At 41.2% G+C, this 25,538-nt stretch overlaps 1 protein-coding gene and 1 pseudogene across 5 annotated transcripts in view; both read right to left on the minus strand.

Annotated features, from left to right (window-relative positions):
* Positions 1-4,289: 4,289 nt before the first annotated feature.
* LOC118708679 lies at positions 4,290-6,691 on the minus strand (annotated as a pseudogene).
* A 3,234-nt stretch (positions 6,692-9,925) lies between these two features.
* The window catches only part of SPIN1 (spindlin 1), an 84,751-nt gene continuing 69,138 nt past the window's right edge, over positions 9,926-25,538 (minus strand). For 4 of the 5 annotated variants that reach the window (XM_045575033.1, XM_036420056.2, XM_036420055.2 and 1 more), the window contains 3 exons: positions 21,251-21,504; positions 16,541-16,774; positions 9,926-12,054 (listed from right to left, as the gene is read on the minus strand). In XM_045575033.1, coding sequence (XP_045430989.1) covers positions 11,855-12,054; positions 16,541-16,774; positions 21,251-21,504 — 688 coding nt within the window. In that variant the 3' untranslated portion in view covers positions 9,926-11,854. Of the gene's footprint in view, positions 12,055-16,540; positions 16,775-21,250; positions 21,505-24,977; positions 25,031-25,538 lie in introns of those variants that run through there. The other variant, XM_045575035.1, reaches the window with a different exon arrangement.

The following is a 25,538-nucleotide window of genomic DNA, read 5'->3' on the forward strand; positions in this document are numbered from 1 at the left end:
TGTGAGAAAATGAGACAGCATCCTGCAGGCAAAAATCATTTAATACAAGGATTTCCCTGTCCTGCAGGTTTCCTGTTGTTTTTTGGGGTGTGGGTTTGTTAATCCTCACCTGAGAATATTTTTCCATTCACTTTTAGAGAGAGTGAAAAGGAGAGAGACAGAGAGAGAGAGGAGGGAGGAGGGAGGAGGAAGGAGGGAGGAGGAAAGAGAGAGAAATTGCTGTTTTCTGCACATATCCCAACAGGGCCAGGGATTGAACCTGCAACTCAGGTAGGTGCCCTTAATGGGAATCAAACCCTGGCTGCCCTGGGAACTAACCACTTGGATACACCAGTCAGGGCTCTATTTGTTTTAAAAGGTATTACTGGGTATCCTTCCAGGAACAAAATGAAGTAATCTAAAGAGACCTGAGTTTGTTTCTGATGAGATTACCAACATCATTTGAATGTGAAAGCATGAAGCCTATTTTCAGTGAAGACCCAAAGTCTTCCTAATGGCCGATAGCAGATGAGGTAATTGGAACTAGCACAGCCTGGCTGTAAACAGGCAAAACACAGAAATGCCATGTGCTGATGATCTGAGCAACCTGAACAACACAGTCACAGAACCCCAAACAGAACAGCTTTAATCGTCCACAATTTCAGTCCTTTAAGAATAAGACTCTTACCTATATATACACTCAGTGGCCAGATTATGATGATCTCTGAATGCATAATAATCTGGCCACTCAGTGTATATCCTAAATAATAAAAGGCTAGTATACAAATTGTTCCCTCAACCAGGAGTTTGACCAGCAGGCAGGCCAGCCAACCGCCCATGTCCCCTTCCCCTGACAAAGCTGGGCAGACCCCACCCATGCACAAATTTATTTACACACACACACACACACTGAGTGGTCAGATTATTATGCGTTCAGAGGTCATAATAATCTGGTCACTCAGTGTATAAAAAGCTAGCGACAACACCAGAATGACCAGAATGACCAGTGGCTAAAACGCCCACTGTGACTACCACCCACAACACCCCACCCCCCCATGGCCAGCTCCACCCCCAATCGGCCTCCCACCCCAATCAGGAGTGGGGCCAGTAGGCCAATCACCCTCAGCCCCTCCTCCCAGCCAGCCTGGCCCTGATCAGCCCCAATCAGGAGGGCCAGCAGGTCAACCTCCTGCTGTCTTTTTCTCCCAACAGGCCCAGCCCTGATCTGCCCTGATTGGAGCCAGGCCAACCAGACTCCATCCATGCACTAATTCGTGCACTGGGCCTCTAGTATTGATATAAAAATTAACCTAGAGCTTTCAAACAGTAGAAGGTTCAGCCAAGGTTATTAGGAACGTATAAGCATGTCCTCATCACCCCTGAGATACAGCCTTGCAAATATTAAAACCTCCTGTCGTTTAACTACCACCAAAATCCCAGACAGTCTGGAGTGTGCTTCTTTGGTAGCAGGTTCCTGGGTCTCAATTCCAGTGTGTGAAGACCAGGAGTCTGAATGTAATATCCTCCACCCTCAGCCACGGATGCAGCTGCTTCTCACAGCGCACTGAGACGCAGCCAAGAATTTCTCTCTCTCACAGATCCTTCATAAAGACATCTATGCTTGATGATTAGCAAAACTAATGTGTAATAAATTCCCATTTCCTAGCTCTAACTCCTTTTTACCTCAGAGGAGTCAATAACACTAACAAGTTATAAGCACAATGTCAGACACTGAGGAAAAAGCACACAAAAAGCCTCCTTTTAAAGATATAAGGTACCAACTGAATTTTCTGGAAGGGCTCATCTGGACTCATGGGAGATGATTAAAAGCATGTTATCTCTCTCATCACTGATGTTTCTCTCTCGTCACTGATGTTTCTATCCCTGTTTTCCTCTAAATCAACAAAAATACATATTTTTTAAAAGAAGCACAAAATTATATTAACATTAGAGGCCCAGTGCATGGTTTTGTGCACCTGTGGGGTCCCTCAGCTTGGTCTGCGGGGATCAGGCAAAACCAGATCTGACATCCCCCAAGGGGTCCCGGATAGCAAGAGGGCACAGGTCAGGCCGAGGAACCCCACAGGTGCATAATCAGGGCTGGGGAGGGATCGCAGGAGAGCTCCAGGGCATGTCCAGACCATCTCACCCAGTCCTGATCAGCAGGTCCCCAGCAGCAAAGCTAACCTATCGGGCAGAGCATCTGCCCCCTGGTGGTCAGTGCGCGTAATTATATGGTCCTTAAAAAGAACCCTTAATAAACATATGACAATTTTATGTTATAGACATAATTTCACAAAGAGCAAAAGAATATTGGTAATATGGTTGATTATAAAAGGGGCTATTAAGTCAAAACTAGGATTCTCTCACCCTGGCCAGGTAGCTCGTTATCCTTATAGGCCAAGGTTGTGGCTTCCATCTCTGGTCAGGCCACATATAAGAAGCAAACAGTTAATGCATAAATTAAATAAACAACAAATTTATCTCTCTCTCTCTTTGAGGTCAATTTTAAAAACAAGCCAGGATTCTCTTCACAGTATAAGGAAACGATGAAAATACTAAGGTGACCTTGCCAAGACCGGTTTGGCTCAATGGATAGAGCGTCGGCTTGGGGACTGAAGGGTCCTGGGTTCGATTCCGGTCAAGGGTATGTACCTTGGTTGCGGGCATATCCCCAGTAGGGGGTGTGCAAGAGGCAGCTGATTGATGTCTCTCTCTCATCGATGTTTCTAGCTTTCTATCCCTCTCTCTTCCTCTCTGTAAAAAATCAATAAATTAAAAATATATATATATACTAAGGTGACCAGATGTCTCGCTTTTGGCAGGACAGTCCCGATTTTAAAGAATATATATATTTAATTGATTTTTCAGAGAGAGGAAGGGAGAGGGACAGAGAGCCAGAAACATCGATGAGAGAGAAACATTGACCAGCTACCCCCTGCATCCCCCACTGTGGATGTGCCCACAACCAATGCACATGCCCCCGACCAGAATCGAACCTGGGACCCTTCAGTCCACAGACCGATGCTCCATCCACTGAGCCAAACCAGTTTCAGCGAGTCCCGATTTTTAACAATTTGTCCCGCATCCCTTTTTTTCTTCTTTTCAAAAATCGAGACTTTATTAAAATGCTGTGGGACGCGGGACAAATTGTTAAAAATCGGGACTGTCCTGCCAAAAGCAGGACGTCTGGTCACCTTAGAAAATACACACTGAAGGGTTGTGGGTTCAATTCCTGGTCAAGGGCATGTACCTAGATTATGGGTCCATTCCCCACCCCCAGTCTGTACGTATTGGTGGCGGGTGTGTGTGTGTAACCAAACTGTGTCTCCCTCACATCAAAGTTTCTCTCTCTCTCCCCCTCCCTCCTCCTTCTCTGAAAGACAATGGAAAAAATAGCCTCAGGTGAGGATTAACAAAAGAAACAAAAAACCCACCTTGGTTTCTGAGATGTAAAGCTGGTCTTTGGCCACTGAAGGCAGAGATAGGAATATAGAGCCTTACTAAAGTTGGTAATTCACCCAATTAAAGTTACAATGGCTGTCTACCCAAAACCAGTGCCAGCACTCCACCTGCTCCAGCCTGATGCTGTAACTAGAGTTGTTTTTAAACAGGAAAATGAAACAGTTTTAGGATATTTAGATAATGAAGACACAGAAACTAGCAACTTGAAACTTCACCTTGCAATTCATGATCAACTAGGACAATTTGCACATAAACCGGAGGCAGCGGATGCAGTGTGACCGGCCTCCTGCCGCCCTGAGGCACGGGCGGCTCCTGGGGGAGGTGGCCAGAAGCTACCCTGTGGACACCAAAAGACTAACATGCTATTGGCTAGTCCGCTGGGAGAATTAGGATTAAATTGAAAATACGATGCAATTTTGTTTTACTTTTTGTTCTTGAAAAGCCAAATACCATTCTGCTTCACTAAGAGTTACGATGCCCAAGTGGCAGGAGAGCTGAGCCCTCCACAGGGAGCTGAGCTGCCCGGGGAGCAGGTACAGCGAGCAGAACCTGGTGAGTCATCAGTGCTGTCAGCAGCTCCGAAGACGTGCTCTCGGTTCCTCCAGCCTCCATTCCCTGGTGCGTGGAGAAACACGCAGCAGCCCAGCTGCACTGGCCTTCATCACACCCTGGCAATCGCCTGAACCCGAGGGGGATTCTGTGGCTTAAGGAAAGCAGCTGGCTCTGCTTATGGGACCAAGGCTACTATTCACAGCAGAAATTTAAGATGGGATGTCCAAAAACTAGTGAATGTTAACGCCTGTAAGCTGTATCCTCCTAGAAACATCATCTTTTATTTTTTTCCCCTCATTAAACTTTTGTTATTTTAATGGGTCTCAAAATTCAGTGACAGATTTTTGGTCATGCTGTTTCCATTAAAAAGTACTGATTTTAAAAACTAATGACTTAAAAACTGCCACACACACAAAAGAACCAAATGGTCCACAAAACATTCTCCTTTCCTTCTGAAGGTTTTATGATGCATTGTAGTCATTAACCAGACTTTTCCTATTCAACTTCAATGGCCAACTGAGACCAACAGTTCTGAGACCGTTCTTCCACCACTGAGTAAGGCTGGGTGGCAGCAGGTATTGGGGTTAATACTCATTTAGCCTCTGTGCTTTCTGGGTAGGCTTGGTGACTGCCAGCTCCAGCTGCCTTCTTGTCCATTGGTTTGTTAACACCCAAAGCAATTGTCTCATGTCATGAACAGCAAAGCGGTCCAGAGGAGGTTAGTCAGAGCAGCTCTCAACACACATGGGCTTGCCAGGAATCATATCCACGATAGAAGCATGATTTCAAAAACTTGGGGCCACCTTCCACCTTTTTTCCAGAATGACATGAATCTCATTCGGCTCAGCAAATCTGCAAGCAATGGGAGCTGTGTGACAATCCAGCACAGGTGCATATCCAGCACTGATCTGGCCTGGGGGGAGGGGGTTCACCTGAGCTGTGAAGCCAGCTGCTCCCATTGGTGGATCATATTTGCAGTCACCAGCCACACTGCCATGGCGAACATCTTTGATAGACACGTTCTTGACGTTGGTTGAAGACCACATTGTCCCCAGGAAGAGATTCACCCAAAGCTTCATGGTGTATTTCTACAGACTTTACTTCAGTTGTAACGTTGACTGGAGCAAAGGTGACCACCATGCCGAGCTTGAGAACACCAGTCTCCCTCTGCCCACAGGGACAGTTCCAATACCACCAACTTTGTAGACATCCTGGAGGGGCAGACACAGGGGCTTGTCAGGTGGATGAGCTGGTGGCAGGATGCAATCCAGAGCTTCAAGAAGCGTGGTTCCACTGGAACTGCCATCTTTACGGGTGACCTTCCACCCCTGAACCAAGGCATATTAGCACTTGGCTCCAGCATGTAGTCACCATTCCAACCAGAAATTGGCACAAATGCTAGTGTCAGGGTTGTAGCCAATTTCCTTAACCTGTTAACCGAGCGGGACCTATAAATACGTCAAACGTAAACAATATCGGGAACGGGTAGGATGTATGAATATGTCCTTGAAATATATGTTGTGCCCCGAGAGGGACAGTATATATTTTTTGTAATCTTTTTTTTTTTTTTTTTTAATATTTTGATTTTTTTTACAGAGAGGAAGGAAAGAGGAGGAATAGTTAGAAATATCAATGAGAGAGAAACATCAATCAGCTGCCTCTTGCACACCCCCCACTAGGGATGTGCCGGCAACCAAGGTACATGCCCTTGACCAGAATCGAACCCGGGACCTTTAGGTCCGGAGGCCGACACTCTATCCACTGAGCCAAACCAGTTTCGGCTATTTTTTGGATTCTTTATCATTGTTTGTAAAATTTATAATTTTTTAATTCGACGTGCCCATTTTTTTGTCGGTATTCTTTTCTATTATTTGTAATTTTGTATTTTCCTTTGTGCTTTATATATATAAATAAATGAACATATATATATATATATATGTATATATATATATATACATATATATATACATATATATATATACATATATATATGTACACACACACACACACACACACACACACACACACACATATATATACACGTTCATTTATGTTCATTAAGTATAACAAAAAATATGAAATTACGTCCTTCAGGCGTGACGTACTGACATGTGTCCTAGTGAAAGAGTACGTGCCCGTTACAGGTTGCGTCATTAAAAAGGGAACTCCCCGGTTAACAGGTTAATGTGGGTGCTGACTTCTTTAACAATTTCCTCGTATCTTTTCTGGCTGTAGGATGGCTCACTGGGATCCATTTTGTTAACACCAACAATCAGCTGCCTCACACCCAGTGTGTAGGCCAGGAGGGCTTGCTCACGGGTCTGCCCATTCTTGAAGATGCCTGTTTCAAATTCAGCATCAGCAGCAACTAATCAGGACAGCAGTCAGCCTGAGATGTGCCTGTACTCATGTTTTTGAAATTTGTGTCCTGGGGCATCAATGATGGTCACATAGTATTTGTGATACCTCACTCCCATTCAGCTTTCAGTTTATCCAAGACCCGGGCATACTTGAAGCAGCCCTTCCCCACCTCAGCAGCCTCCTCCTCAAACTTCTCAATGGTTCTTTTGTCTATCCTACTACATTTGTAGATCAGATAGCCAGTAGTGGTAGACTTGCCAGAATTTGTGTGTCCAATGACGACGACATTGATGTCTTTTCCTTTCCCATCTTGGGTTTGAGTTAATGTTGGTTTTCATCCACACTTGTGTTCTGACTGCAAACCTGTTGTTTCTATTTCTCTATCCTTCTCCCTTCCTCTCTCTCTTAAATCAACTAAACATTTTTTAAAATCTGTGCTATGGACATAAATCCACATCTTATATGAATACTCAAGGCTCGATGCATGAAATTTGTGCAAGGGGCCTGGTCCTTGCAGCCCCAGCTTCATCTGGAAGGTCGTCCGGATGGTTGTTCTGCTGTTTGGTCTAATTAGCATATTAGCTCTTTATTATATAGGATTAATTTAATGACATGTTTGAAAAGTATCTTTGAAATAGAAAATATTACCTACATTTTATTTTTTTTTATTGATTTTAGAGAGGAAGGCGAGAGGGAGGGAGATAGAAACATCAATGATGAGAATCATTGATCAACTGCCTCTTACATACCCCCCAAATGGGGATTGAGCCCACAACCATGACATGTGCCCTTAACCAGAATCAAACTCAGGATTACTTCAGTCTGCAGACTGATGCTCTATTCACTAAGCCTACCTACATTCTTGTAATGGAAATTATTTAAATTTCTTCAGCAGACTTCTCTCCAAAATAAAATTTATTTTTGCTGGGAAAAAATAACTTTGGGTTCTAATTCTTACTATACAGAGATATAAATTCCTACATTCTAGTGACTAATGCCAGTATAAGACTTTTTATTAGGCAATTTGGAAATAAAAAGTTTTTACTATTAACTAATAAGGTTACAACAATTATCCACAGAAATTAGACTATTATTCAAATCATCCCACTGCAGTAATTTAACGTTGGCAGCTTTGACACAGCAGCGTTGAGGTCTGAGTCCCGACAGCCCCTGTGATCCTGGACACATACTCAGCATCCCCTCTCCCCACCTGTACAACACGGAAGTCTCGCTGTCCTCACAAGATTAAGAACTAAATGACGCCATGGAGGAAAGTACTTGGCAAGGTACTTGCTAAGCATCTGCGAGTGCCGTTGTGACCACAGAGCTGTGACTGTGAGGACGGAAGGGAACAAAAAGGCAGGCCCATCCCTGCAGCTCCCCAGGAGTGAGGACTGCTCTCAACAGACCCGACTGATGAACCCTGACCAAGAGCCGACAGCAACCACCAATACTCAGACAAAACTTGCTTTGTTCTTCTCTGGGAGAAAGGTTTCCTGAACTGTAGCTCCGTAACCACAAGACTGCAACTGAGGTCCGACCCAGGGGAGCCCCTGTGCTTCCAGGTTCATCTCCCCCCACATTGTCTGTAGTTCCTCCCGCCAGAGCCAGGAGGACGCCTTCATCCCCCTGGCTGTGCAAGACAAGCCAATCTCAACCAGGAAACATAACAACGAATCTCAAAAACTCTGCTTTTCACCTCTGATTAAAATTAAGCTGGTGGGCAAAACAAAATACATATAGGTCACAGTAGTACCTACATTTCTTTGTCCTTACTACTGAGAAATGAAGATGTTTTTACTACAGAATCTCACAGATTGCTATTTAAATATTCATAAAGCATTATAAGCAGCATACAAAGAATAGATATGAAAGTATAAAATACATATTTAATTCTATTTAAACAAGTTAAAAATTTTATGATAAATTAAAATTTCTTAATGGCAAATCACACTTTAATATTTGGAATTATGTATATATTTGGGATACTGATTAATGTCCCCTCTCCTTTCAGATATTATTAATTATCATTCAAATAAAAATTCTATTTCTGTTTTTATGTATATCTGACATTTACACGAGGTGAAGAGGGTAAAAAAGGTCACTTAAAATTTTAAAGTAAAACTTTAAAAACTGTTTTAGAAGCAGGTTTTACACATCACATTTTGCTCATGAGCACAAAATTTATAGTCAAAAGTTGAACATAAAGGGTTTATTTTAAATGTTTTAAGGATAGGATAGAGTTACATCATAATTATAAAAATTACTTACAGAATTAACAGATTTATATTGTTTATACTTCTAAATGCAGAGAACAGGGAACTGTCTACACACTGTATAAAATAAAATTAAAAATGAATTCAAGCTTGAAAGATGAGGCCATTACCTACTTTTAAGATGTGAACACGAAGACCTCTGAATTATACACATTCATTCAAACTGCACTACAATGATGGGAAATACAAAATGCGCAGCATTTCCAAGGAACCACAGACATTTCAACCATAATTATTTGTTCCTGTTTTGTCTTTGGAAAACTTTCTTTTCTTTTTCTTTTTTTATAAAGACAATCACTTAAGAATGTTTTCAGGCACTACAATTTGTGACAATCAAAACAGTCTTCCAATGGGTCCACAGCTTTCAGAGATTCAAGCCCAATGCACTTTGGGGTTTGGCACGTAAATGAACAGAAATGAAATCTAGTTTAGAGGTAACTGTGATTGTTCTAAGATGCACAGTCCCTTCAAATGCTGCATGACACACACAACTGGAAAATCACCTCCTGTTGGCACTACATTGCTTCACCAGTGCATTTTATCCTACAACCACTAAAACAGCACAGTAAGCAAATATACAGAAAACTGAAAACAAGTAAAAACAAAGGTAAAAAAAACCCCTAAATATCTTTAACATGCATTTTTCATTAGTTACACTGAACATTTTACTTAGAATAGAGCATGCAAAAAGGGATGGTCTGCTTTAAGGTTTTCCTTTGAAGCTTTACATGGCAGCCAGACATCACACACGCACACACGACACAATAATACTATAGCAGGTCGATGAGGAAGGTCAATACATTTTATACAGATTCTTGTGTTGTCACAAGTCCCATGATAATTTTGGAAATCAATGTTGGATTCCTAGGACAAGGAGCCAACATTCAGGTACCAGGAAAACGCAAGCAATGCATGCAGATCTGAAACATGAGCCTAAAATGGAGCCTGATATATTTGGCTAGGGAGCAGAATAAGTCACAGTATCAGGAAGTAGGGTATAAGCCACACACACACACACACACACACACACACACACACGAAAAATAAAAATAAAAATAAAAAAAAGATGGAAAACGAACAACAAAAACCCTTTCCCTTCCTTCACCCCTAAAGGCAAAAAATGGAACAATAATTAAAATAACTTGTCACATTCATCTAGATTGGCAGACCATGTGGCACCGAGAAGCTGCTAAGGGTACTTGTGGAAAGACCACAATGCAAGCCATTAAGGAATGCTAGAAGTGTTTCCACTGACCAGGCCTCAGCAGGACACTTCTGGTGAGCTTGGTTTCTCAGCCCCAAGTCACTGTGCTGTTTGTGTAGTGCACGCTCTAGACACACTCCCTCTCTGGGCCACGTGTCCACTGGGTTTGGGGAGCCAGGCTTGGCCTTAGATTCACATGCAGGCATCTTCCAAGAGCCACCAGGAGAACAGCGGACAGGTGTGCCGATGACACTGGTCTGTTCACAGGCAGAGTACCTAAGACCTAGGTAACTCTGCTGGAGAAGCTGGCCCTTGGCTGCTGCGAGGCGGCGCTGGATGCGCTGTCGGAAACGTGGTGTGTACGTTTATGGCGTGCAGGGCTACCATCCACAGCACTAGGTGCAGCCTTCCTGGAGCGAAGTGGGCATCATGCAAATCACACGTGAGACCTTCAAACTACAAAATCTCTGACAGCAAGGACAGCCATGATGGAGGTCGATTGACAACAAGAGTGTTCAGCCTTCTACCCAAATCTTAGGTAAGATTTCCAATCTCCCCAAGAGACTGGTTTCACGTAAGGCCTTATCCTACCTTTCAAACGGCTGTGGCTTATCTAAAACAAAGCGACACATGGGTGTATTGCTGCTAAACCAACCACTTTTTCAGTTAAAACTGCCGTGAAGAACTAAGCCAGGGAAGGATTGTGGCTAAGGGTGGTATCAGTCACACCAACAAAGGAGCGTGGGCCACTGACCCTGGGGTAACCGTGTCCATGGAAGCAGCACATCATAAGCAAGAACATACAGTACCCCAAAAGATGTCAGGAGGTTTGAGCTGGGATTTGCCTAGACATTCTTTGTGGGGGAAAGCCAGGGGGAAAAGCCTTTGGACCATAATCATATATCAGTAATAGTAGCAATAAAAATGCAAGTGTCCCAGAGAACTTGTTCGAGGGCAACATTGTCATTCTTCAACTTACATTATTAACATCAAGTATTGTGTTCTTCCAGGACCTCGCCACATACACACAGGCAACTGGTGCACTGCTGCTTTTCAATCTGTACCAAAATCCAGGTTACCGATTTGTACAAATAATGGACCCAATGTGTGTCCAAAATACACTGGCATTACACTGTGTGGATCAAGCACCTGGACTTTGCTTAAAAAAAAAAAAAAAAAAAAAAAAAAAAAAAAAATTGATAAAATATGTAAACAAAAGAATTTACAAAGCTTAGATTTAAAGGCAGCCTTTTACCCAGATTTCTAACTATTTTATAAAATTCTAATGTGGGTCATTAGCTGTTAAGAAGTGATTTATATTTGGACTTATGGTTTGAAGCCTCCAAATTGAAAAAGGTGCTCTGAACTTTCAACTTTGAAACAAGCTGAACATCCCTATGTGCTTCCTGTGCCCAAATTTAATTTTAAGTAAACAGTATTAATATGTTAATTATGACTGACTTGGATCAAGCACTCCTATTAAACTGGAGAAATTATTTAACCTCATCCCAATCCACAAAGAAAGGACTGCCAATAAAGTGTGTGTGTACGCTCACGTACACACGTGCAAAGATCTGTGTGTGCATTTATATATATATTATATATGTATACACACAGACATAGGTAGATATTGATACATATATATCTCAAAAAAGAGGCAGTAACAAAAATACCAAACTATGCTTGCATTGTGGCAGCAGAATAAGAGAATGTTAAGAGTGAAGGGGAAATGGATAAAATCGATTACAGTTTTACTTGACAATGATACTAGCTTAACTTTTACCTGTAACTCCCCTCCAGACAGACAGACTTCTTTTTAAGAGGAAGGAGTTGCTTACACAAAAGACTTTGTGTTCACATAAATCTGTACTATTCAGAACAAAACCCGTTCTGCTGGCAGAGATTGTGGGTTCGCAGGGACATTTAAGCTTTCATTAAACTGGAAAGCAGAAAGTCTTTATGTCTACAAATTATACATTTAATAGTTCCACAAATTTGGCAAAGTTCATGACGACATCTAGGATGTTTTCACCAAATCGTAGACATAAATATGGAAATCATCATCAAACTTGATGAAATAGACAGACGGTTTGGCTTCTACTTGATGAATGACCATGCCAGTCCTTTTAGAGCCATCTTCTTTGGCATATTCCACTTGTTTGCCTACTAGGCTGTCCACAACTTCTCCTGGTTCCCTTTCCGCTGGAGGTGAATCATCTATATGTAAATAGTGGAGAAAAATAATTTATAGCCATTTTTTAGATACATACCAACACATGTCTATTTTAACAAACATTTTTAATATCCTGGGTTTATCTTATCTAGACCAAGAGTCAGCACATTTTTTCTTCAAGGGCCAGACTTGAGGCCATGTGGTCTCTGTAGGAACTACTCAGCTCTGCTTTGTGGTGAGAGCAGCCACAGGTGATACACGAATGAATGGTGTGGCTGTGTGCCAGCAAAACTTCATTTACTACCCTGGCCAGGTGACTCAGTCGGTCATACACTAAATGGTTGTGGGTTCAATCCCTGGTTGGGACACGCACGGGAGGCAACCAATCAATGCTTCTCTCTCTCTCAAATCTGTAAAAACAAAAAACAAACAAACACTTCACTTATAACAACAGTGTGCTGATCCTCAAGATCTAGACATGTAAACAAATTTAAGAGTGCTAACCACAGCCGGGACCGGTTTAGCTCAATGGATAGAGCATCGGCTTGGGGACTGAAGGGACCCGGGCTCGATTCCGGTCAAGGGCATGTACCTTGGTTGCGGGCAAATTCCCAGTAGGGGGTGTGCAAGAGGCAACTGATCGATGACTCTCTCTCATCGATGTTTCTAACTCTCTATCTCTCTCCCTTCCTCTCTGTACAAAATCAATAAAATATATTTAAAAAAAAAAAAAAAAAAGAGTGCTAACCACAAATCCCCTTGGCTTATGTTTAATTATGGCTATATTACTTGAAGAGGTATGGACTAAATGAAGGGCCAAAGAAAAAAAAATATAAATAATAATATGCCTTCTTCTTTTTTTTTTAAATATATTTTATTGATTTTTCACAGAGATGAAGAGAGAGGGATAGAGAGTTAGAAACATCGATGAGAAAGAATCATCGATCAGCTGCCTCTTGCACACCCCCTACTGGGGATGTGCCCGAAACCAAGGTACATGCCCTTGACCGGAATCAAACCTGGGACCTTTCAGTCCGCAGGCCGACGCTCTATCCATTGAGCCAAACTGGTCTCGGCATAATATGCCTTCTTAAAAATAAGCCCAAGTTACTCTAGAATAGGATTTCAAAGCAGGTAATACCTACGGGGATTACTGAGAATATGCTACACATTTAAAATGCCTAAGTATAATACTTGTGGTCTTTAAGCTTCTTTATGCTCAACACATTGCTTTCCTAACCCAGTTTCAAAACAAAAGAGATTTATTTCTTCAGATGATGTATTAAAGAATTGTAAACATGAAACCTCAATGATTTTATTAACCAATGTTACCCCAATAAATTAAATATAAAAGAAAACAAAAGACTTCCTATGCTTTAAAATTAGGTGGTAAGTGAACTTGATCCCCAAACCAATTACAACCGAGTCTCCCAGGATGGCTGAAGCACCTGTATTTTTTTTTAAAGGTCCCCAGGAAAAGCTCAGTGTGGGGGAACACAGCCTATGACCTCGCAGGATCTCTGTTCTGGTAATACACATGTAATGAGAGCAAACCATCACCACCAACAACAACAGGAAACAATGTAAAGAGAAAAAAGGGGAAAGGGAGGCAAGGCAATTAACAATTCTATTTTTAGAAGCCTCTAATAGGTCCTGAAGAACTGCGCTTCCTCCCATGTACCTTCAGATAGGGCAACTGGATATCTGGTTTTCTCAGGGCAATCCAAGCTTAGGCTGGTCATCCTGGCACAATGATTGGCAGTATACCTGTACAATTCTATTCTTATAGGGATCCTGGTTTGGATCATTATCATGTTAACAGTAGTTTGCCTCTGAATACAACGAATTCTCTCATTGAATAACACGATCCACACCCTATTCTGATCTCTGGTACTAAGAGACAGAAAATACAACTAAAATGTTTGAGCACACATATCTTATCAATACTTTTTTTTTTAAACAAGAGGAAACCAAAGCTGAAATCTCTTCAAAATGCTTTGGCCTCAAGTAGCAGCATCATACCACCACTTCCATGTTTACAAAGGAATCCCAAAGGCATGGTTCCCAGACATTTTACAGTAAATGAGCAAAGAAAACAAGGGACTCACAGAGGCCACTGCAGAGCTCTGACTCAGAGCATCAGCACTGTTTCTAATGGCAAACAGGCTTCCATGCCACTCACAAAAGTATTTAGCGTCTGGAGAGAGAAGGCAGGGCGGAGAAGTGGCTGGGAGGAAGAGGAGATGGGTAATGTGCAAATGACCAGACACTTTCTATCATCAAAGTCCACAACACTTACTCTGACTGGATATATCTCTTTAAAAAAATCAACTTCATACAGGTTGGAATAATGCTCTTGAGAAATGCTTTCATGGTAACTACTGCCTATATAAATACTTTACACACCTGTAACAAATGTACACAAACATTAAAAAAAAAAAAAAAACAATCTAGAAGGCAGACAGTCAGGACCTGATGAACACGTGAGTAGGCTCACTGACTAGCTTGTTCACAGAAATAACTGGAAAAAGGGGAATAGAAGGCCTGGCCAGGTAGCTCAGTTGGTTAGTGTCATCCCTAAGTGCCATGGGATACCACCACCTTTGGATTCGATACCCAGTCAGGGCATATACAAGAATCAACCAATGAATACATAAATAAGTGGAACAACAAGTCCATGTTTCTGTTTCTCTCTCTCTAAAAATCAATAGAAAAAAAATAAAGGTAATACAGATACAGTCACATTATTATTATTATAGTGAGTGTCTGTGTCTGTCCAGGGTTCCAGTGTTTGAAGAAAGGATATGGAGTAGTCTTAAAAGGAACAGGCTAATTCCATTCACAATAGCATTAAAAAGAATAAAAGACTTAAGAAGAGGCTCAGAAGAGGCAAAACAATCGGTGTGTGTGTGTGACAGATTCACACTTCCAGACTTTAAAACTTATTACAAAACAATTTAATCAAGTATAACCAGATATATGGGCAAATGGAAAAGAAGTGAAAGTCCACAAATACACCCATACATCTATATGGAATTGATTTTCAACAAGGGTGCCCAAACCATTCAATAGGGAAAAGAATTGTTTTGGTATTTGTTTTCTTTTAAATGGTGCTCAGACAATTGTATTGTCACATGCAAAAGAATAAAACTGAACCCTTAAGCTACATTATAAACAAAAAAATTAACTCAAAACATATCAAAGATCTAAATAGAAGAGCTTAAGAAATAAAACTTAAGACTCTTAGAAGAAAACATAACTCTAAGAAGACTCTTAGAAGAAAACATTGTAGCCTTGGGTTTGTTTGTCAACAGATTACAAGATACAACATCAAAAACAAAACAGCAGCCGAAACCGGTTTGGCTCAGTGGATATAGCGTCAGCCTGCGGACTGAAAGGTCCCAGGTTTGATTCCGGTCAAGAGCATGTACACTGGTTTCGGGCACATCCCCAGTAGGGAGTGTGCAGGAGGCAGCTGGTCAATGTTTCTCTCTCATCGATGTTTCTAGCTCTCTATCCTTCTCCCTTCCTTTCTATAAAAAAATCAATAAAATATATATTTTTTAAAATAGTAACTCTTACTTTAAAAAAAACAAAGAAAAGAAAAGAAAAAAAAACCCCAGCAAACATCATAGGTAAAATGGACTTCAGAACACCATCAAGAGAGTGAATGAGAACCCAGAGAATGAAATAAAAGTATTTGCAAATCATGCAGCTGACAGGAGACTTGTACCTAGAATATTGACTCTTTCAACACACAACAGACAGCCAGTTGAAAAAAGTACAAAGGACAGACATTTCTCCAAAGACATACAATGAAAAGATACTTGACATCTTAAGTCATCAGGGAAATTAGATATCACTTCACAACCAATAAAATAAAAAAGTCAGATAACAAGAAGTGTTGGTGAGGATTGAAGAATCCAGAACTTTCACACACTGTTGATGAGAATGTTTAACAGTGCAACCGTTGGAAATCAGTCGGGCAGTACCCTAAACAATTCAACAGAGAGTGATCACTACGATCCATCAATTCTGCTGCCAGGTGTATATATGCCTGAGAGAACTGCAAACACTCACCCATTCAGAAACTTGTACAGAAATATTTATAGCAACAGTCTTCGTAGTAAATAAGACAGAGTACAATCCAAATGTCCATCAACAGGTGACCAAACAAAATATAGTTTATCCAAGGAGTTGTATTTGCCCATAAATAAAAAGAGAAGTACTGACACATGCTACAATACAGATGAGCTCTGAAAACAGTGCTTAACAGTGCTTAGTGAGAGAAGCCCAATACCAAATACTCAATCCATCTGAAAGTCCAAAGTCCATATCAGGGAAACAGCTACAAAAAGTAAATTATTCTTGGCAAAGAGGTAAAAATTTCACAACCTATGTTTGATGTGTGACTTATCCCTACTAATTAAAATAAAAAATGTATCTGCAAAATAGTTTATCAAATATCTTGCTCTAAAATTCAAATTACTTTTAAATAATCAAAAATAAAAGTTGTCAATTCATACTTACTAGAATCAGGCATAATGCGAAGGTCACCTTCTTTATAATCATCTAAAAGCTGGTACATGTACAGGACCGGGTCTTTCTCATAGGTGATGTAAAACCATGTGTTCATTATAGGGGCACGTGCCAAGACCATTCCCCTCCATTCGTCTTTAGAGCCATCCTCGGTCTCAAACATGTGCTCCACAGCTTTGCCAATCATTGTGTCGGCTAAGTGTGCATCGCTGATTCGAGATGTTGCTAGGAACAAAAACAAACAAAAACAATGGTCTATAAAGGGTTTTTCTGAATATGTACTGTGAAAACTGAACTTACTCAAATGTCCACACGATACACTAGTCAGCATCCGAATCACCTGGTGGGTTTTAAGAACCAGCACCGAAATTACTTTGCTGGGCCTACCATAGATTTGATTCCATCAGAACTAATTTATTGCCGAAACCGGTTTGGCTCAGTGGTAGAGTGTCGGTCTGCGGACTGAAAGGTCCCGGGTTCAATTCCGGTCAAGGGCATGTACATTGGTTGCGGGCTCATCCCCGGTAGGGGGTGTGCAAGAGGCAGCTGGTTGATGTTTCTCTCTCATCGACGTTTCTAGCTCTCTATCTCTCTCCCTCTCTGTAAAAAATCAATAAAATATATTTTTAAAAGAACTAATTGATTGCCCCAAGTTAGTTGTTTTGAGAATATTTTTTCCTCTAAATTTTTCTGAACTCATCTGCTCTTGGCGCTATATCTAAACCAGGACTTCCTTCCCTTTATATTAACATCTTACATAAATAATTACAGATCATTTATTAAAACTAAGAAATTAACCTATTTAGATTTTTATTTTATTCTTGCTCCTTCAATCTATTTCCATAGCAACCATAGTGACCTTTGTGGCAGTCATATAGGATTGTATTGTTCATTTTATTGTTATTTCTTTTCATTTTTAAATCCTCACCTGAGGCTATTTCTCCATTGATTTTTAGAAAGAGTGGAAGAGAGAGGGGAAGACAGAGAGAAACATCGATGCGAAGGAAACCCACTCAATTGGTCGTCTCCTGCAACCGAAGTAGATGCCCTTGACTGGAATAGAACTGGGAACCCTTAGGTCCGCAGGCCAAAGCTCTATCCATTGAGCCAAACTGGCAAGGGCTGTTGTTTTTTAAAATGTTATTTTTATTTATTTCAGAGAGAAAGGGAGAGGGACAGAGAGCTAGAAACATCAATGATGAAAGAGAATCATTGATCAGCTGCCTCATGCATGCCCCCTACTGGGGATCCAGCCTGCAATCCAGGGCATGTACCCTGACCCCTTGGTTAGTATGTGGATGCTCAACCACTGAGCAATACCGGCCGGACATGTTCATTTGTTTAAAATGCACCCGTGTTTTCCTTTCACATAATCTGAATAACGAACTGCTCCTCATGGGCCACCTTCCCCGCTTGGCCCTCTTCACTCTTATTCTTCACCTCCCTCCTAACTGCCTTCACTCAGTGACAGGGGCACCTTTGTTTTCCTGTGACACCCGCTGGCCACCTCATTTGGACCACGTGCTGCCCGCACACCTTCAAGGGCTCCTGAGCAGGTCTCCTCCCAGAGTCTCTCCACGATCACCCCGGGGAGAGCAGCCCACCAGCCAGTCACCAGTCACCTCACCCAGTTTTATTTCTTAATGGCATTTATCATCAACCATAGTTATCTTGTCTTACATGTTTGTTTACTTGCTTTTAGCCCACCAGGATGCAAGGAGAGGCCTTTCCCATCCTGTCCCAATAACAAGCTCACAGTGGTTCCATTTGCTGCCTGAGCTAATTATTTCAGAGTGGGCTGTCCTGGACAGCTGTGGTGAGCAGCACAGCCTCCCCACTGGGTATCAGCCCTCTGCAGCCCTGCTCCACCTTCTTTAAAGAGGCAGACAAAAATTACAAGCTGCATTTCTTTAACACTGGGAATTATAGAGGATCTCACTGATTATGAGGTTTCTCCTCAGTTTTAGACAAATGTCTTTAGAAATAATAAGCAGACCTATTTTACTCGTGAGAGCTTTTCTTTCGGTTAAATAAAATTCAAAGGAACGAAGATTAGAATTTCACGATAGAGATACTGCTCATCCAATTTATGAGGATATTCTGAAAACATACGGTGATTTCCTTTGCTTTATTATAGGATAATTAATTAAAATTACATAGAATTCCCCACTGTACATAATTTTAAAACAAAATCCAACAAGTTTCTTCATACCAGAAGTTCTCAAACTTTTTGATCCCCAGGTTTACATTCTTAAAAATTTTGAGGACCTCTGCCAAAACCGGACTGGCTCAGTGGATAGAGCGTCAGCTTGCAGACTGAAAGGTCCCAGGTTGATTCCGGTCAAGGGCATGTATGTTGGTTGCGAACTCATCCCCGGTAGGAGGTGTGCAGGAGGCAGCTGGTCAATGTTTCTCTCTCATCGATGTGTCTAGCTCTCTCTCTCCCTCCCCTTCTTCTCTTTAAAAAAATCAATAAAATATATATTTTAAAAAAGATTTTGAGGACTCCAAAGAGCCATTTGTTTATAAAGATTACAACTATCAATATCAATTATTGTAGAAATTATAAATGATAAATCTAAAAATACATATTTAAAAATATCTACATAAAACATTTTTTAGTAAAATGTTTTTATTGATTTCAGAGAGAAGAAGAAAGGGAGAGGGAGAGGAAGAAACATTGATGAGAAAGAATCATCGGTTGGTTGCCTCCTGCATATCCCTTTACTGGGTATTGAGCCCACAACTTGGGCATGTGCCCTGACTGGGAATTGAACCTGCGACCTCCTGGTGCATGGGACCATGCTCAACCAACTGAGCCACGCTGGCCATGTATATAAACATATTTTTAGTGAAAAATAACTATCTTCTAACAAAAACTTAGTACGAAAAGTGGACAGCTAGATTCTTATATCTGCTTTAACATTCAATCTGTTATATATTCTTTTGATTTATTAATCTTTTCATATAATTCTATATAGTCTTTTATCATACTATATCACATCTCTCCTTAAAGGTTAAATGCAATGTAGAATCTAAAATCATTATCAATAAATTTGTCATACTGTTATTTAAATTAAAACCCATTTATCTCTAGAATATATAAAGAACTCCTACAACTCAACAACCACAATAAAATCAAATAACCTGATAAAAAAATGGGCAAGGAGCCAAAACCAGTTTGGCTTAGTGGATAGAGCGTCGTTGGTCTGCGGACTGAAGGGTCCCAGGTTTGATTCCGGTCAAGGGCATGTACCTTGGTTGCGGGAACATCCCCAGTGGGGTGTGCAGGAGGCAGCTGCCGATGTTTCTCTCTCATTGATGTTTCTAACTCTCTATCCCTCTTCCTTCCTCTCTGTAAAAAAAATCAATAAAATATATTTTTTTTAAATGGGCAAGGACTTTAGTAGATATTTCTGCTAAAATTACATACCAATGGACAAAAAACATAGGAAAAGATGCTCAAAATCATTAATCATCAGAGAAATGGAAATCAAAACCAACAGAAAATAATGAAAGCATTGGTGAGAATGTAGTCAAACTGGAACCCCAGTGCACTGCTGGTGGGACTGTAGAATGTTATAAACACTATGGAAAGCAGTAATTCTATGTATGTTGCTCAGAAAATTAAACAAAGTAGTACCATATGAGCCTGCAATTCCACTTCTGGGTATACACCAAAAGAACTGAAAGCAGAGTCCCGAAGGGATATTTGTACACCCATGTTCATAGCAGCATTGATCACAACAGCCAAAAGGTTGAAGCAACTCAAGTGTCCACACATGGATAAACAAAACAAGGTCTATCCATGTAATGGAGCAGTATTCAGCCATGAAAAGGACAGCCTGACACATGCTACAGCGTGAATGAACCTTGAGGACATTACCCTGAGAGAAAGAAGCCAGTCACAAAGACAAACACTGTGTAAGACTAATGAAGTATATAAAGTAACCAAACTCAGACACAGAAACTAGAATGGTGGGTGCAGGAGTTAAGGGGAGAGAAAAAAGGGAAGTTGTTCAAGGGAGAGATAGAATTACAGATCTACAAGATGAAATAGTTCTAAAGATCTGTGTCACAACAATGTGAATGAATATCTGTAACACTACTGAACTGTAACCTTAAAAATAGTTAAAGTAGTAAATTTTATGTTGTGTTTCTTACCACAACAAAAGTCTGTCAAATCTGTTGGTCTTGCCCTGCTGGATGGGCAGCATCCCGCACACCAAAAGGTTGCGAGTTTGATCTCTGGGCAGGGCACATACCTAGTTTAGGGTTTGATCCCTAGTAACGGCAAATACGGCAGGCAACCAATCAATGTTTCTCTCTCCCTTTCTCTCTAAACTAATAAAAACATCCTGGTGAAGATTAAAAAACAACAAAGTCTGTTTTCCTGCAGTTAGTTATGAGTGGCATTCTCTAGTGTTAATAAAGCCACAGTTATAATCATAACCTGCATGTCTTCTTCCATACAAACCATAAATCTACTTTTGCCAACCACTGTATTTATATCCCTCACAGTTCCTTGAACTGTAGCTTTAGAACATGCACTGATCAACTTTTGTGGTATTAGGTGAATGATTTAAATAGAATGCTTGTGCTCCAATAAAAATTAAAATACTAATAATACAGAATAATCAGAAAGCATTCATTTAATTATCTTTAAAGCATATAAACACAGAAATAGTAAAGAGAACTTACCAACTCTATCAGGGAGGACTTCAAGTGCAGAAACTCTTTCATCTTTATTAAGTTCTAGTCCATAAACACAGTCAAATCCATCGTACTTTATAAGATACAAGGAAGGGTTTACAGGCACCTGGTCCAGAACGGTTCCTTTCCACTGGGTGACAGGGCCACTGCCCTCCTTCCACCCATGCTGAATCCTGCAGCCTACGATGTTCCGCCGAGGCTGGGCCACGGGCTTGCTCGGCCCCACGCTGCTCCGGTGTTTTCTGTATTCACACATACACAGACACGTAAGGTATCAGCTCAAAGATATGCACTACTGGATCTAATACAGCTCTCCCTAGACCAGCACACTGTGCTCGCTAACGATGCTGGCAGGCAGACCCACAGCAAGGAGGGTGCTCACAGCTGGGGGTTCTTCTCTACCACCATGTGCCCACGGCTGGTTGGCAGTAGGAGCTTCTTGTGCACCCCCAGTGTGGACAGGCAGAAAAACCTTACTACTCAGGAGCAACTCAAGCCCCAATATTAAGCATCAGTTTTTCAGCCAAGTTTCCTAGTATAATCAACTCACAATTACCCCAGTTAATCAAAGAAAGAGGCACATGTATATAGCCTTATAATTGAATATAAGTCCATTTCTAATAAAAAACAAAAATAGCATAGTACTGGCTGGTGTAGCTCAGTGGGTTGGACATTGTCCCATAGACAGAGAGGTCACCAGTTCTATTCCAGTCAGGGTACATGTCCAGTTGAGGGATCCATCCCCAGAGAGTGTGTGTGTGTGTGTGTGTGTGTGTGTGTGTGTGTGGTGGTGGTGGTGGTGATGGTGGTGGCGGCGGGGGCCGCTTGTGTAGAGGAAGTCAATCAATGTTTCTCTCTCTCCCTTCTCCCTTTCTCTTAAAAAAAAAATTTCAGTAAAAATTTAAAAACATAAAAAAAGAAAATTAGAAAGAAATGTGTAACTACTTAGTAATTTCATCCATTCTAACGCTCTCATAATTTTGCATCCCCACCCCTCAGGCTTAAACAGTACATTTTTTTTCAAATATATTTTATTGATTTTTTACAGAGAGGAAGGGAGAGGATAGAGAGTTAGAAACATCAATGAGAGAGAAACATTGATCAGCTGCCTCCTACACAATCCGTACTGGGTGTGTGACCGCAACTAAGGTACATGCCCTTGATTGGAATCGAAGATGGGACCCTTGAGTCTGCAGGCCGACGCTCTATCCACTGAGCCAAACCAGCTAGTGCTGAAGTTTATTCTTAAAACTGCATTTCAGGTGGGCTTATATTCGCTTATTATACATCATTACTTCTCTAGAAAATATAATCTTAAACACATTTGTCACAAATACTTACATATTAAAAGTTATTGGGACAATACCAAACTACATTCTTTCTGGATTATTAACAATTGAAAAATCTACATACAATGTTTACAAATAATACATCTAGCTCTTGCTATCAGGAAAAAAAAAATTTGTTTCACCTAGATATCCAACGATACCCAAAGGGGGCAAAACTTGGCCTGAATACAAGCTCCCACATTTTAAAAAATATATATGTTTTTATTGATTTTTAGAGAGGAGGGAAGGGAGAGGGATAGAGAGAAATATCAATGAGAGGACCTCATCCTGCACGGCCCCTACTGAAGATCAAGCCCACAACCTGGGCATGTGCCCTGACCAGGGAACTGAACCAGCAACCTCCTGGTTTTTGGGTCAGTGCTCAACCCCTGAGCCACAGCAGCCAGGGTCCCTCCCACACTTTTATGGTATAAAGCTCTTATCAGGTATATCATGAATAAAAGTTAGGAACAACTGGCACAACACAAATACACTTAAAAAAAACTCCACAAATTTATTGTAGGCTGTAATATTTAAAACCACAATTAAATATATTTTAAATAGACCAGTTTGGTAAATGTTAGTGTTTTATGACACAGAGAAACAGGTTACAGCAAACCATTAGAACTGCCTCGACGAAGCCTGGAACTTTACCTAAGCAAGATGGGGACACCATGCGGAGGACCCGCCGGAAGGAAAACTTCAGCAGACTGAGAAAGGCTGCCAAGGTTCCATGCAGTGTGTGGAGACAGAAAACACAGGGCTGCCCCAGCCCTCCAGGCTCTGCCAACACCCAGCCCACTGCCTTTCAGGAAGGCGGAGCCTGCACTGAGGATGCCCTGCTGGGGACAGTATCCTAATGAGAAGGATGGGGCCACAGGACAAAGGGAAGGAGGTTCAGAAGCTGAGGGCAAGTTCCAAAGGAGGCAGACCTCAAAAGGTCTCATCAAAACTACTCAGAGGCTCTATTTTCAAGTATGCCACAGGCAAAGAGACAGGCAGCTGTGGCTGACCTGGGATGGTCTCACCCTATCATCTACAGGATTAAGGAGAGGATTGTATGGAATCAACACATCAGGATGACACTAACAATTGGAATGATGCGCCAACAGGCAATGGAGGCAGACCCAAACTAAGCTCTCAAGGAGAGGAAACTACCACTTAACATTAAGCACACACAGAGACCATGAAAGAGGGCTTCACCTCAGCAACCAGACAGCTCTACCAGGCATGAGGAGAACCAGGCACACGCCAGGAAACAAGCAACACTTGAAAACATTTCAGAATTACTTAACTCGAGGAATAGAAAAAGAAATAGACACTCTGGAACTACATAAGGGAAATAATAGATAATGTAAAGATGAGGCAAAAAAATGTAAGAATTAAGAGATGGTGACAGATACGAAATTTCAACTTCAATATTAAACAGAATTACCCAAAACTAACACCGAAGAAACAGAATACTGAAATAACTCAGTCACATTTTCCTGAAATAAGAGAGTTAAAATGTACAAATGCACACAGAGCTACAGACACTTAAGACATTCTAGTAAAGCAAGTTCACCTTAAAGAAAACAGCCTCGTTTGGGCACCTAGGCAGAAGAATGACATTATGTGTAAGGGAAGGGAAATCAGAATGTGACAGCAACACTATGGGCCACAGACAAGGGGATAAAAAACTTTAGGTTCGCAGGAAAGAAAATGTACCCAAAGATTTTATTACACCAAGAATTCTATACTGACCTCAAAAGTAAAAGGCCACAGACACGTGAGTGTGTGATATTTCGGGGAACACTTGATTTCACAGATGCTTCCTTCAGAAGTCGCAGGACAGAGTCTGATACTCAAGGAACATTTGGGGAAAGATTCAGCCTGCGGCCAAGAATAAGCCCTGAGCGGGTCTGACTGCAGGACAATCCTGGGAACAAGAACTAGAACAGTGTGTAACCGTTATCTGCTCTGACAGCAGAGTTAACACTCCTCTACAGGAGAGGAAGAACTGTAGGGTAGAAACAGTCCATACAGCCGGGAACAGACTGCCTTATATTCAAAGGAGAGAAAGGACAGAGCCAAGAGCTAAGTTCAATACTGTTCACGGGAAGGAATCAACCTGTATCACCAGGAAGACAAAGGTTCCATGCAGAGCATGTAAACTTCCGTGGAAGAGAAGAAAATAACTTAATGAAGTACCATCGAGTCTGTAAATTAAAAATAGTAATAACACTCAAACATGAAAAAAAGGGAAATTCAAGATCTTTTCATAATCCCTGGGAATGTGCCACTACATCCAATTGGCCCTCTGTGGAAAAAGACTGGTGACAGTGATTTACATTTCCTTTGGAATATAGGAATTTTATAGCAGTGTTTCATCAGAGACAATCAATTACCTATCTTTTGATCTTAGGCATAAAGTCCTATGATCCATGCTGGGTACAGACCAAGCTTTCTCACAGCCAAGTCAGAGGTGGGTTCCAACCTTGCAGAGGAAGGCATTCAGTCACATGCACCATTTGTGATTCACTACCAAACTGGAAGCAAGCACAGCATCAGCACCAGCATGATGGGGAATTTTAATGTCACTTAGCTGAGCTGCAGCACTCAGGTTGCTACTCCACTTTTTTTCCTATTAAGGGACTTTTGTAGAAAATCATGTGAACCAGCAGACTCCTCCATAATAGATGGGCCATGTCCAATTAGCTGAAGGCTTAAGAAAAACTCTTCTCCCTGAAAAAAGCAGTTCTGCCTTTCTAGCTGCCACATCAGCTCTCCTCAGGGTCTATATGCACTCTCTGTGTACCCATGTGCATGCACACACCACTGGTTCTGCTGCTTGGAAGAACATGGACTACAACTAGAAAGATATTCTAGCCCAGACGTAGAGACATGAAATTTCTGTTACCATGATTCTAAACAAAACCATATAAATTTAGTCCTGGTCAGTGTGGTTC

This window comes from Pipistrellus kuhlii, unplaced genomic scaffold (assembly GCF_014108245.1).
Source record: "Pipistrellus kuhlii isolate mPipKuh1 unplaced genomic scaffold, mPipKuh1.p scaffold_m20_p_61, whole genome shotgun sequence".
Lineage (NCBI taxonomy): Eukaryota > Metazoa > Chordata > Mammalia > Chiroptera > Vespertilionidae > Pipistrellus > Pipistrellus kuhlii.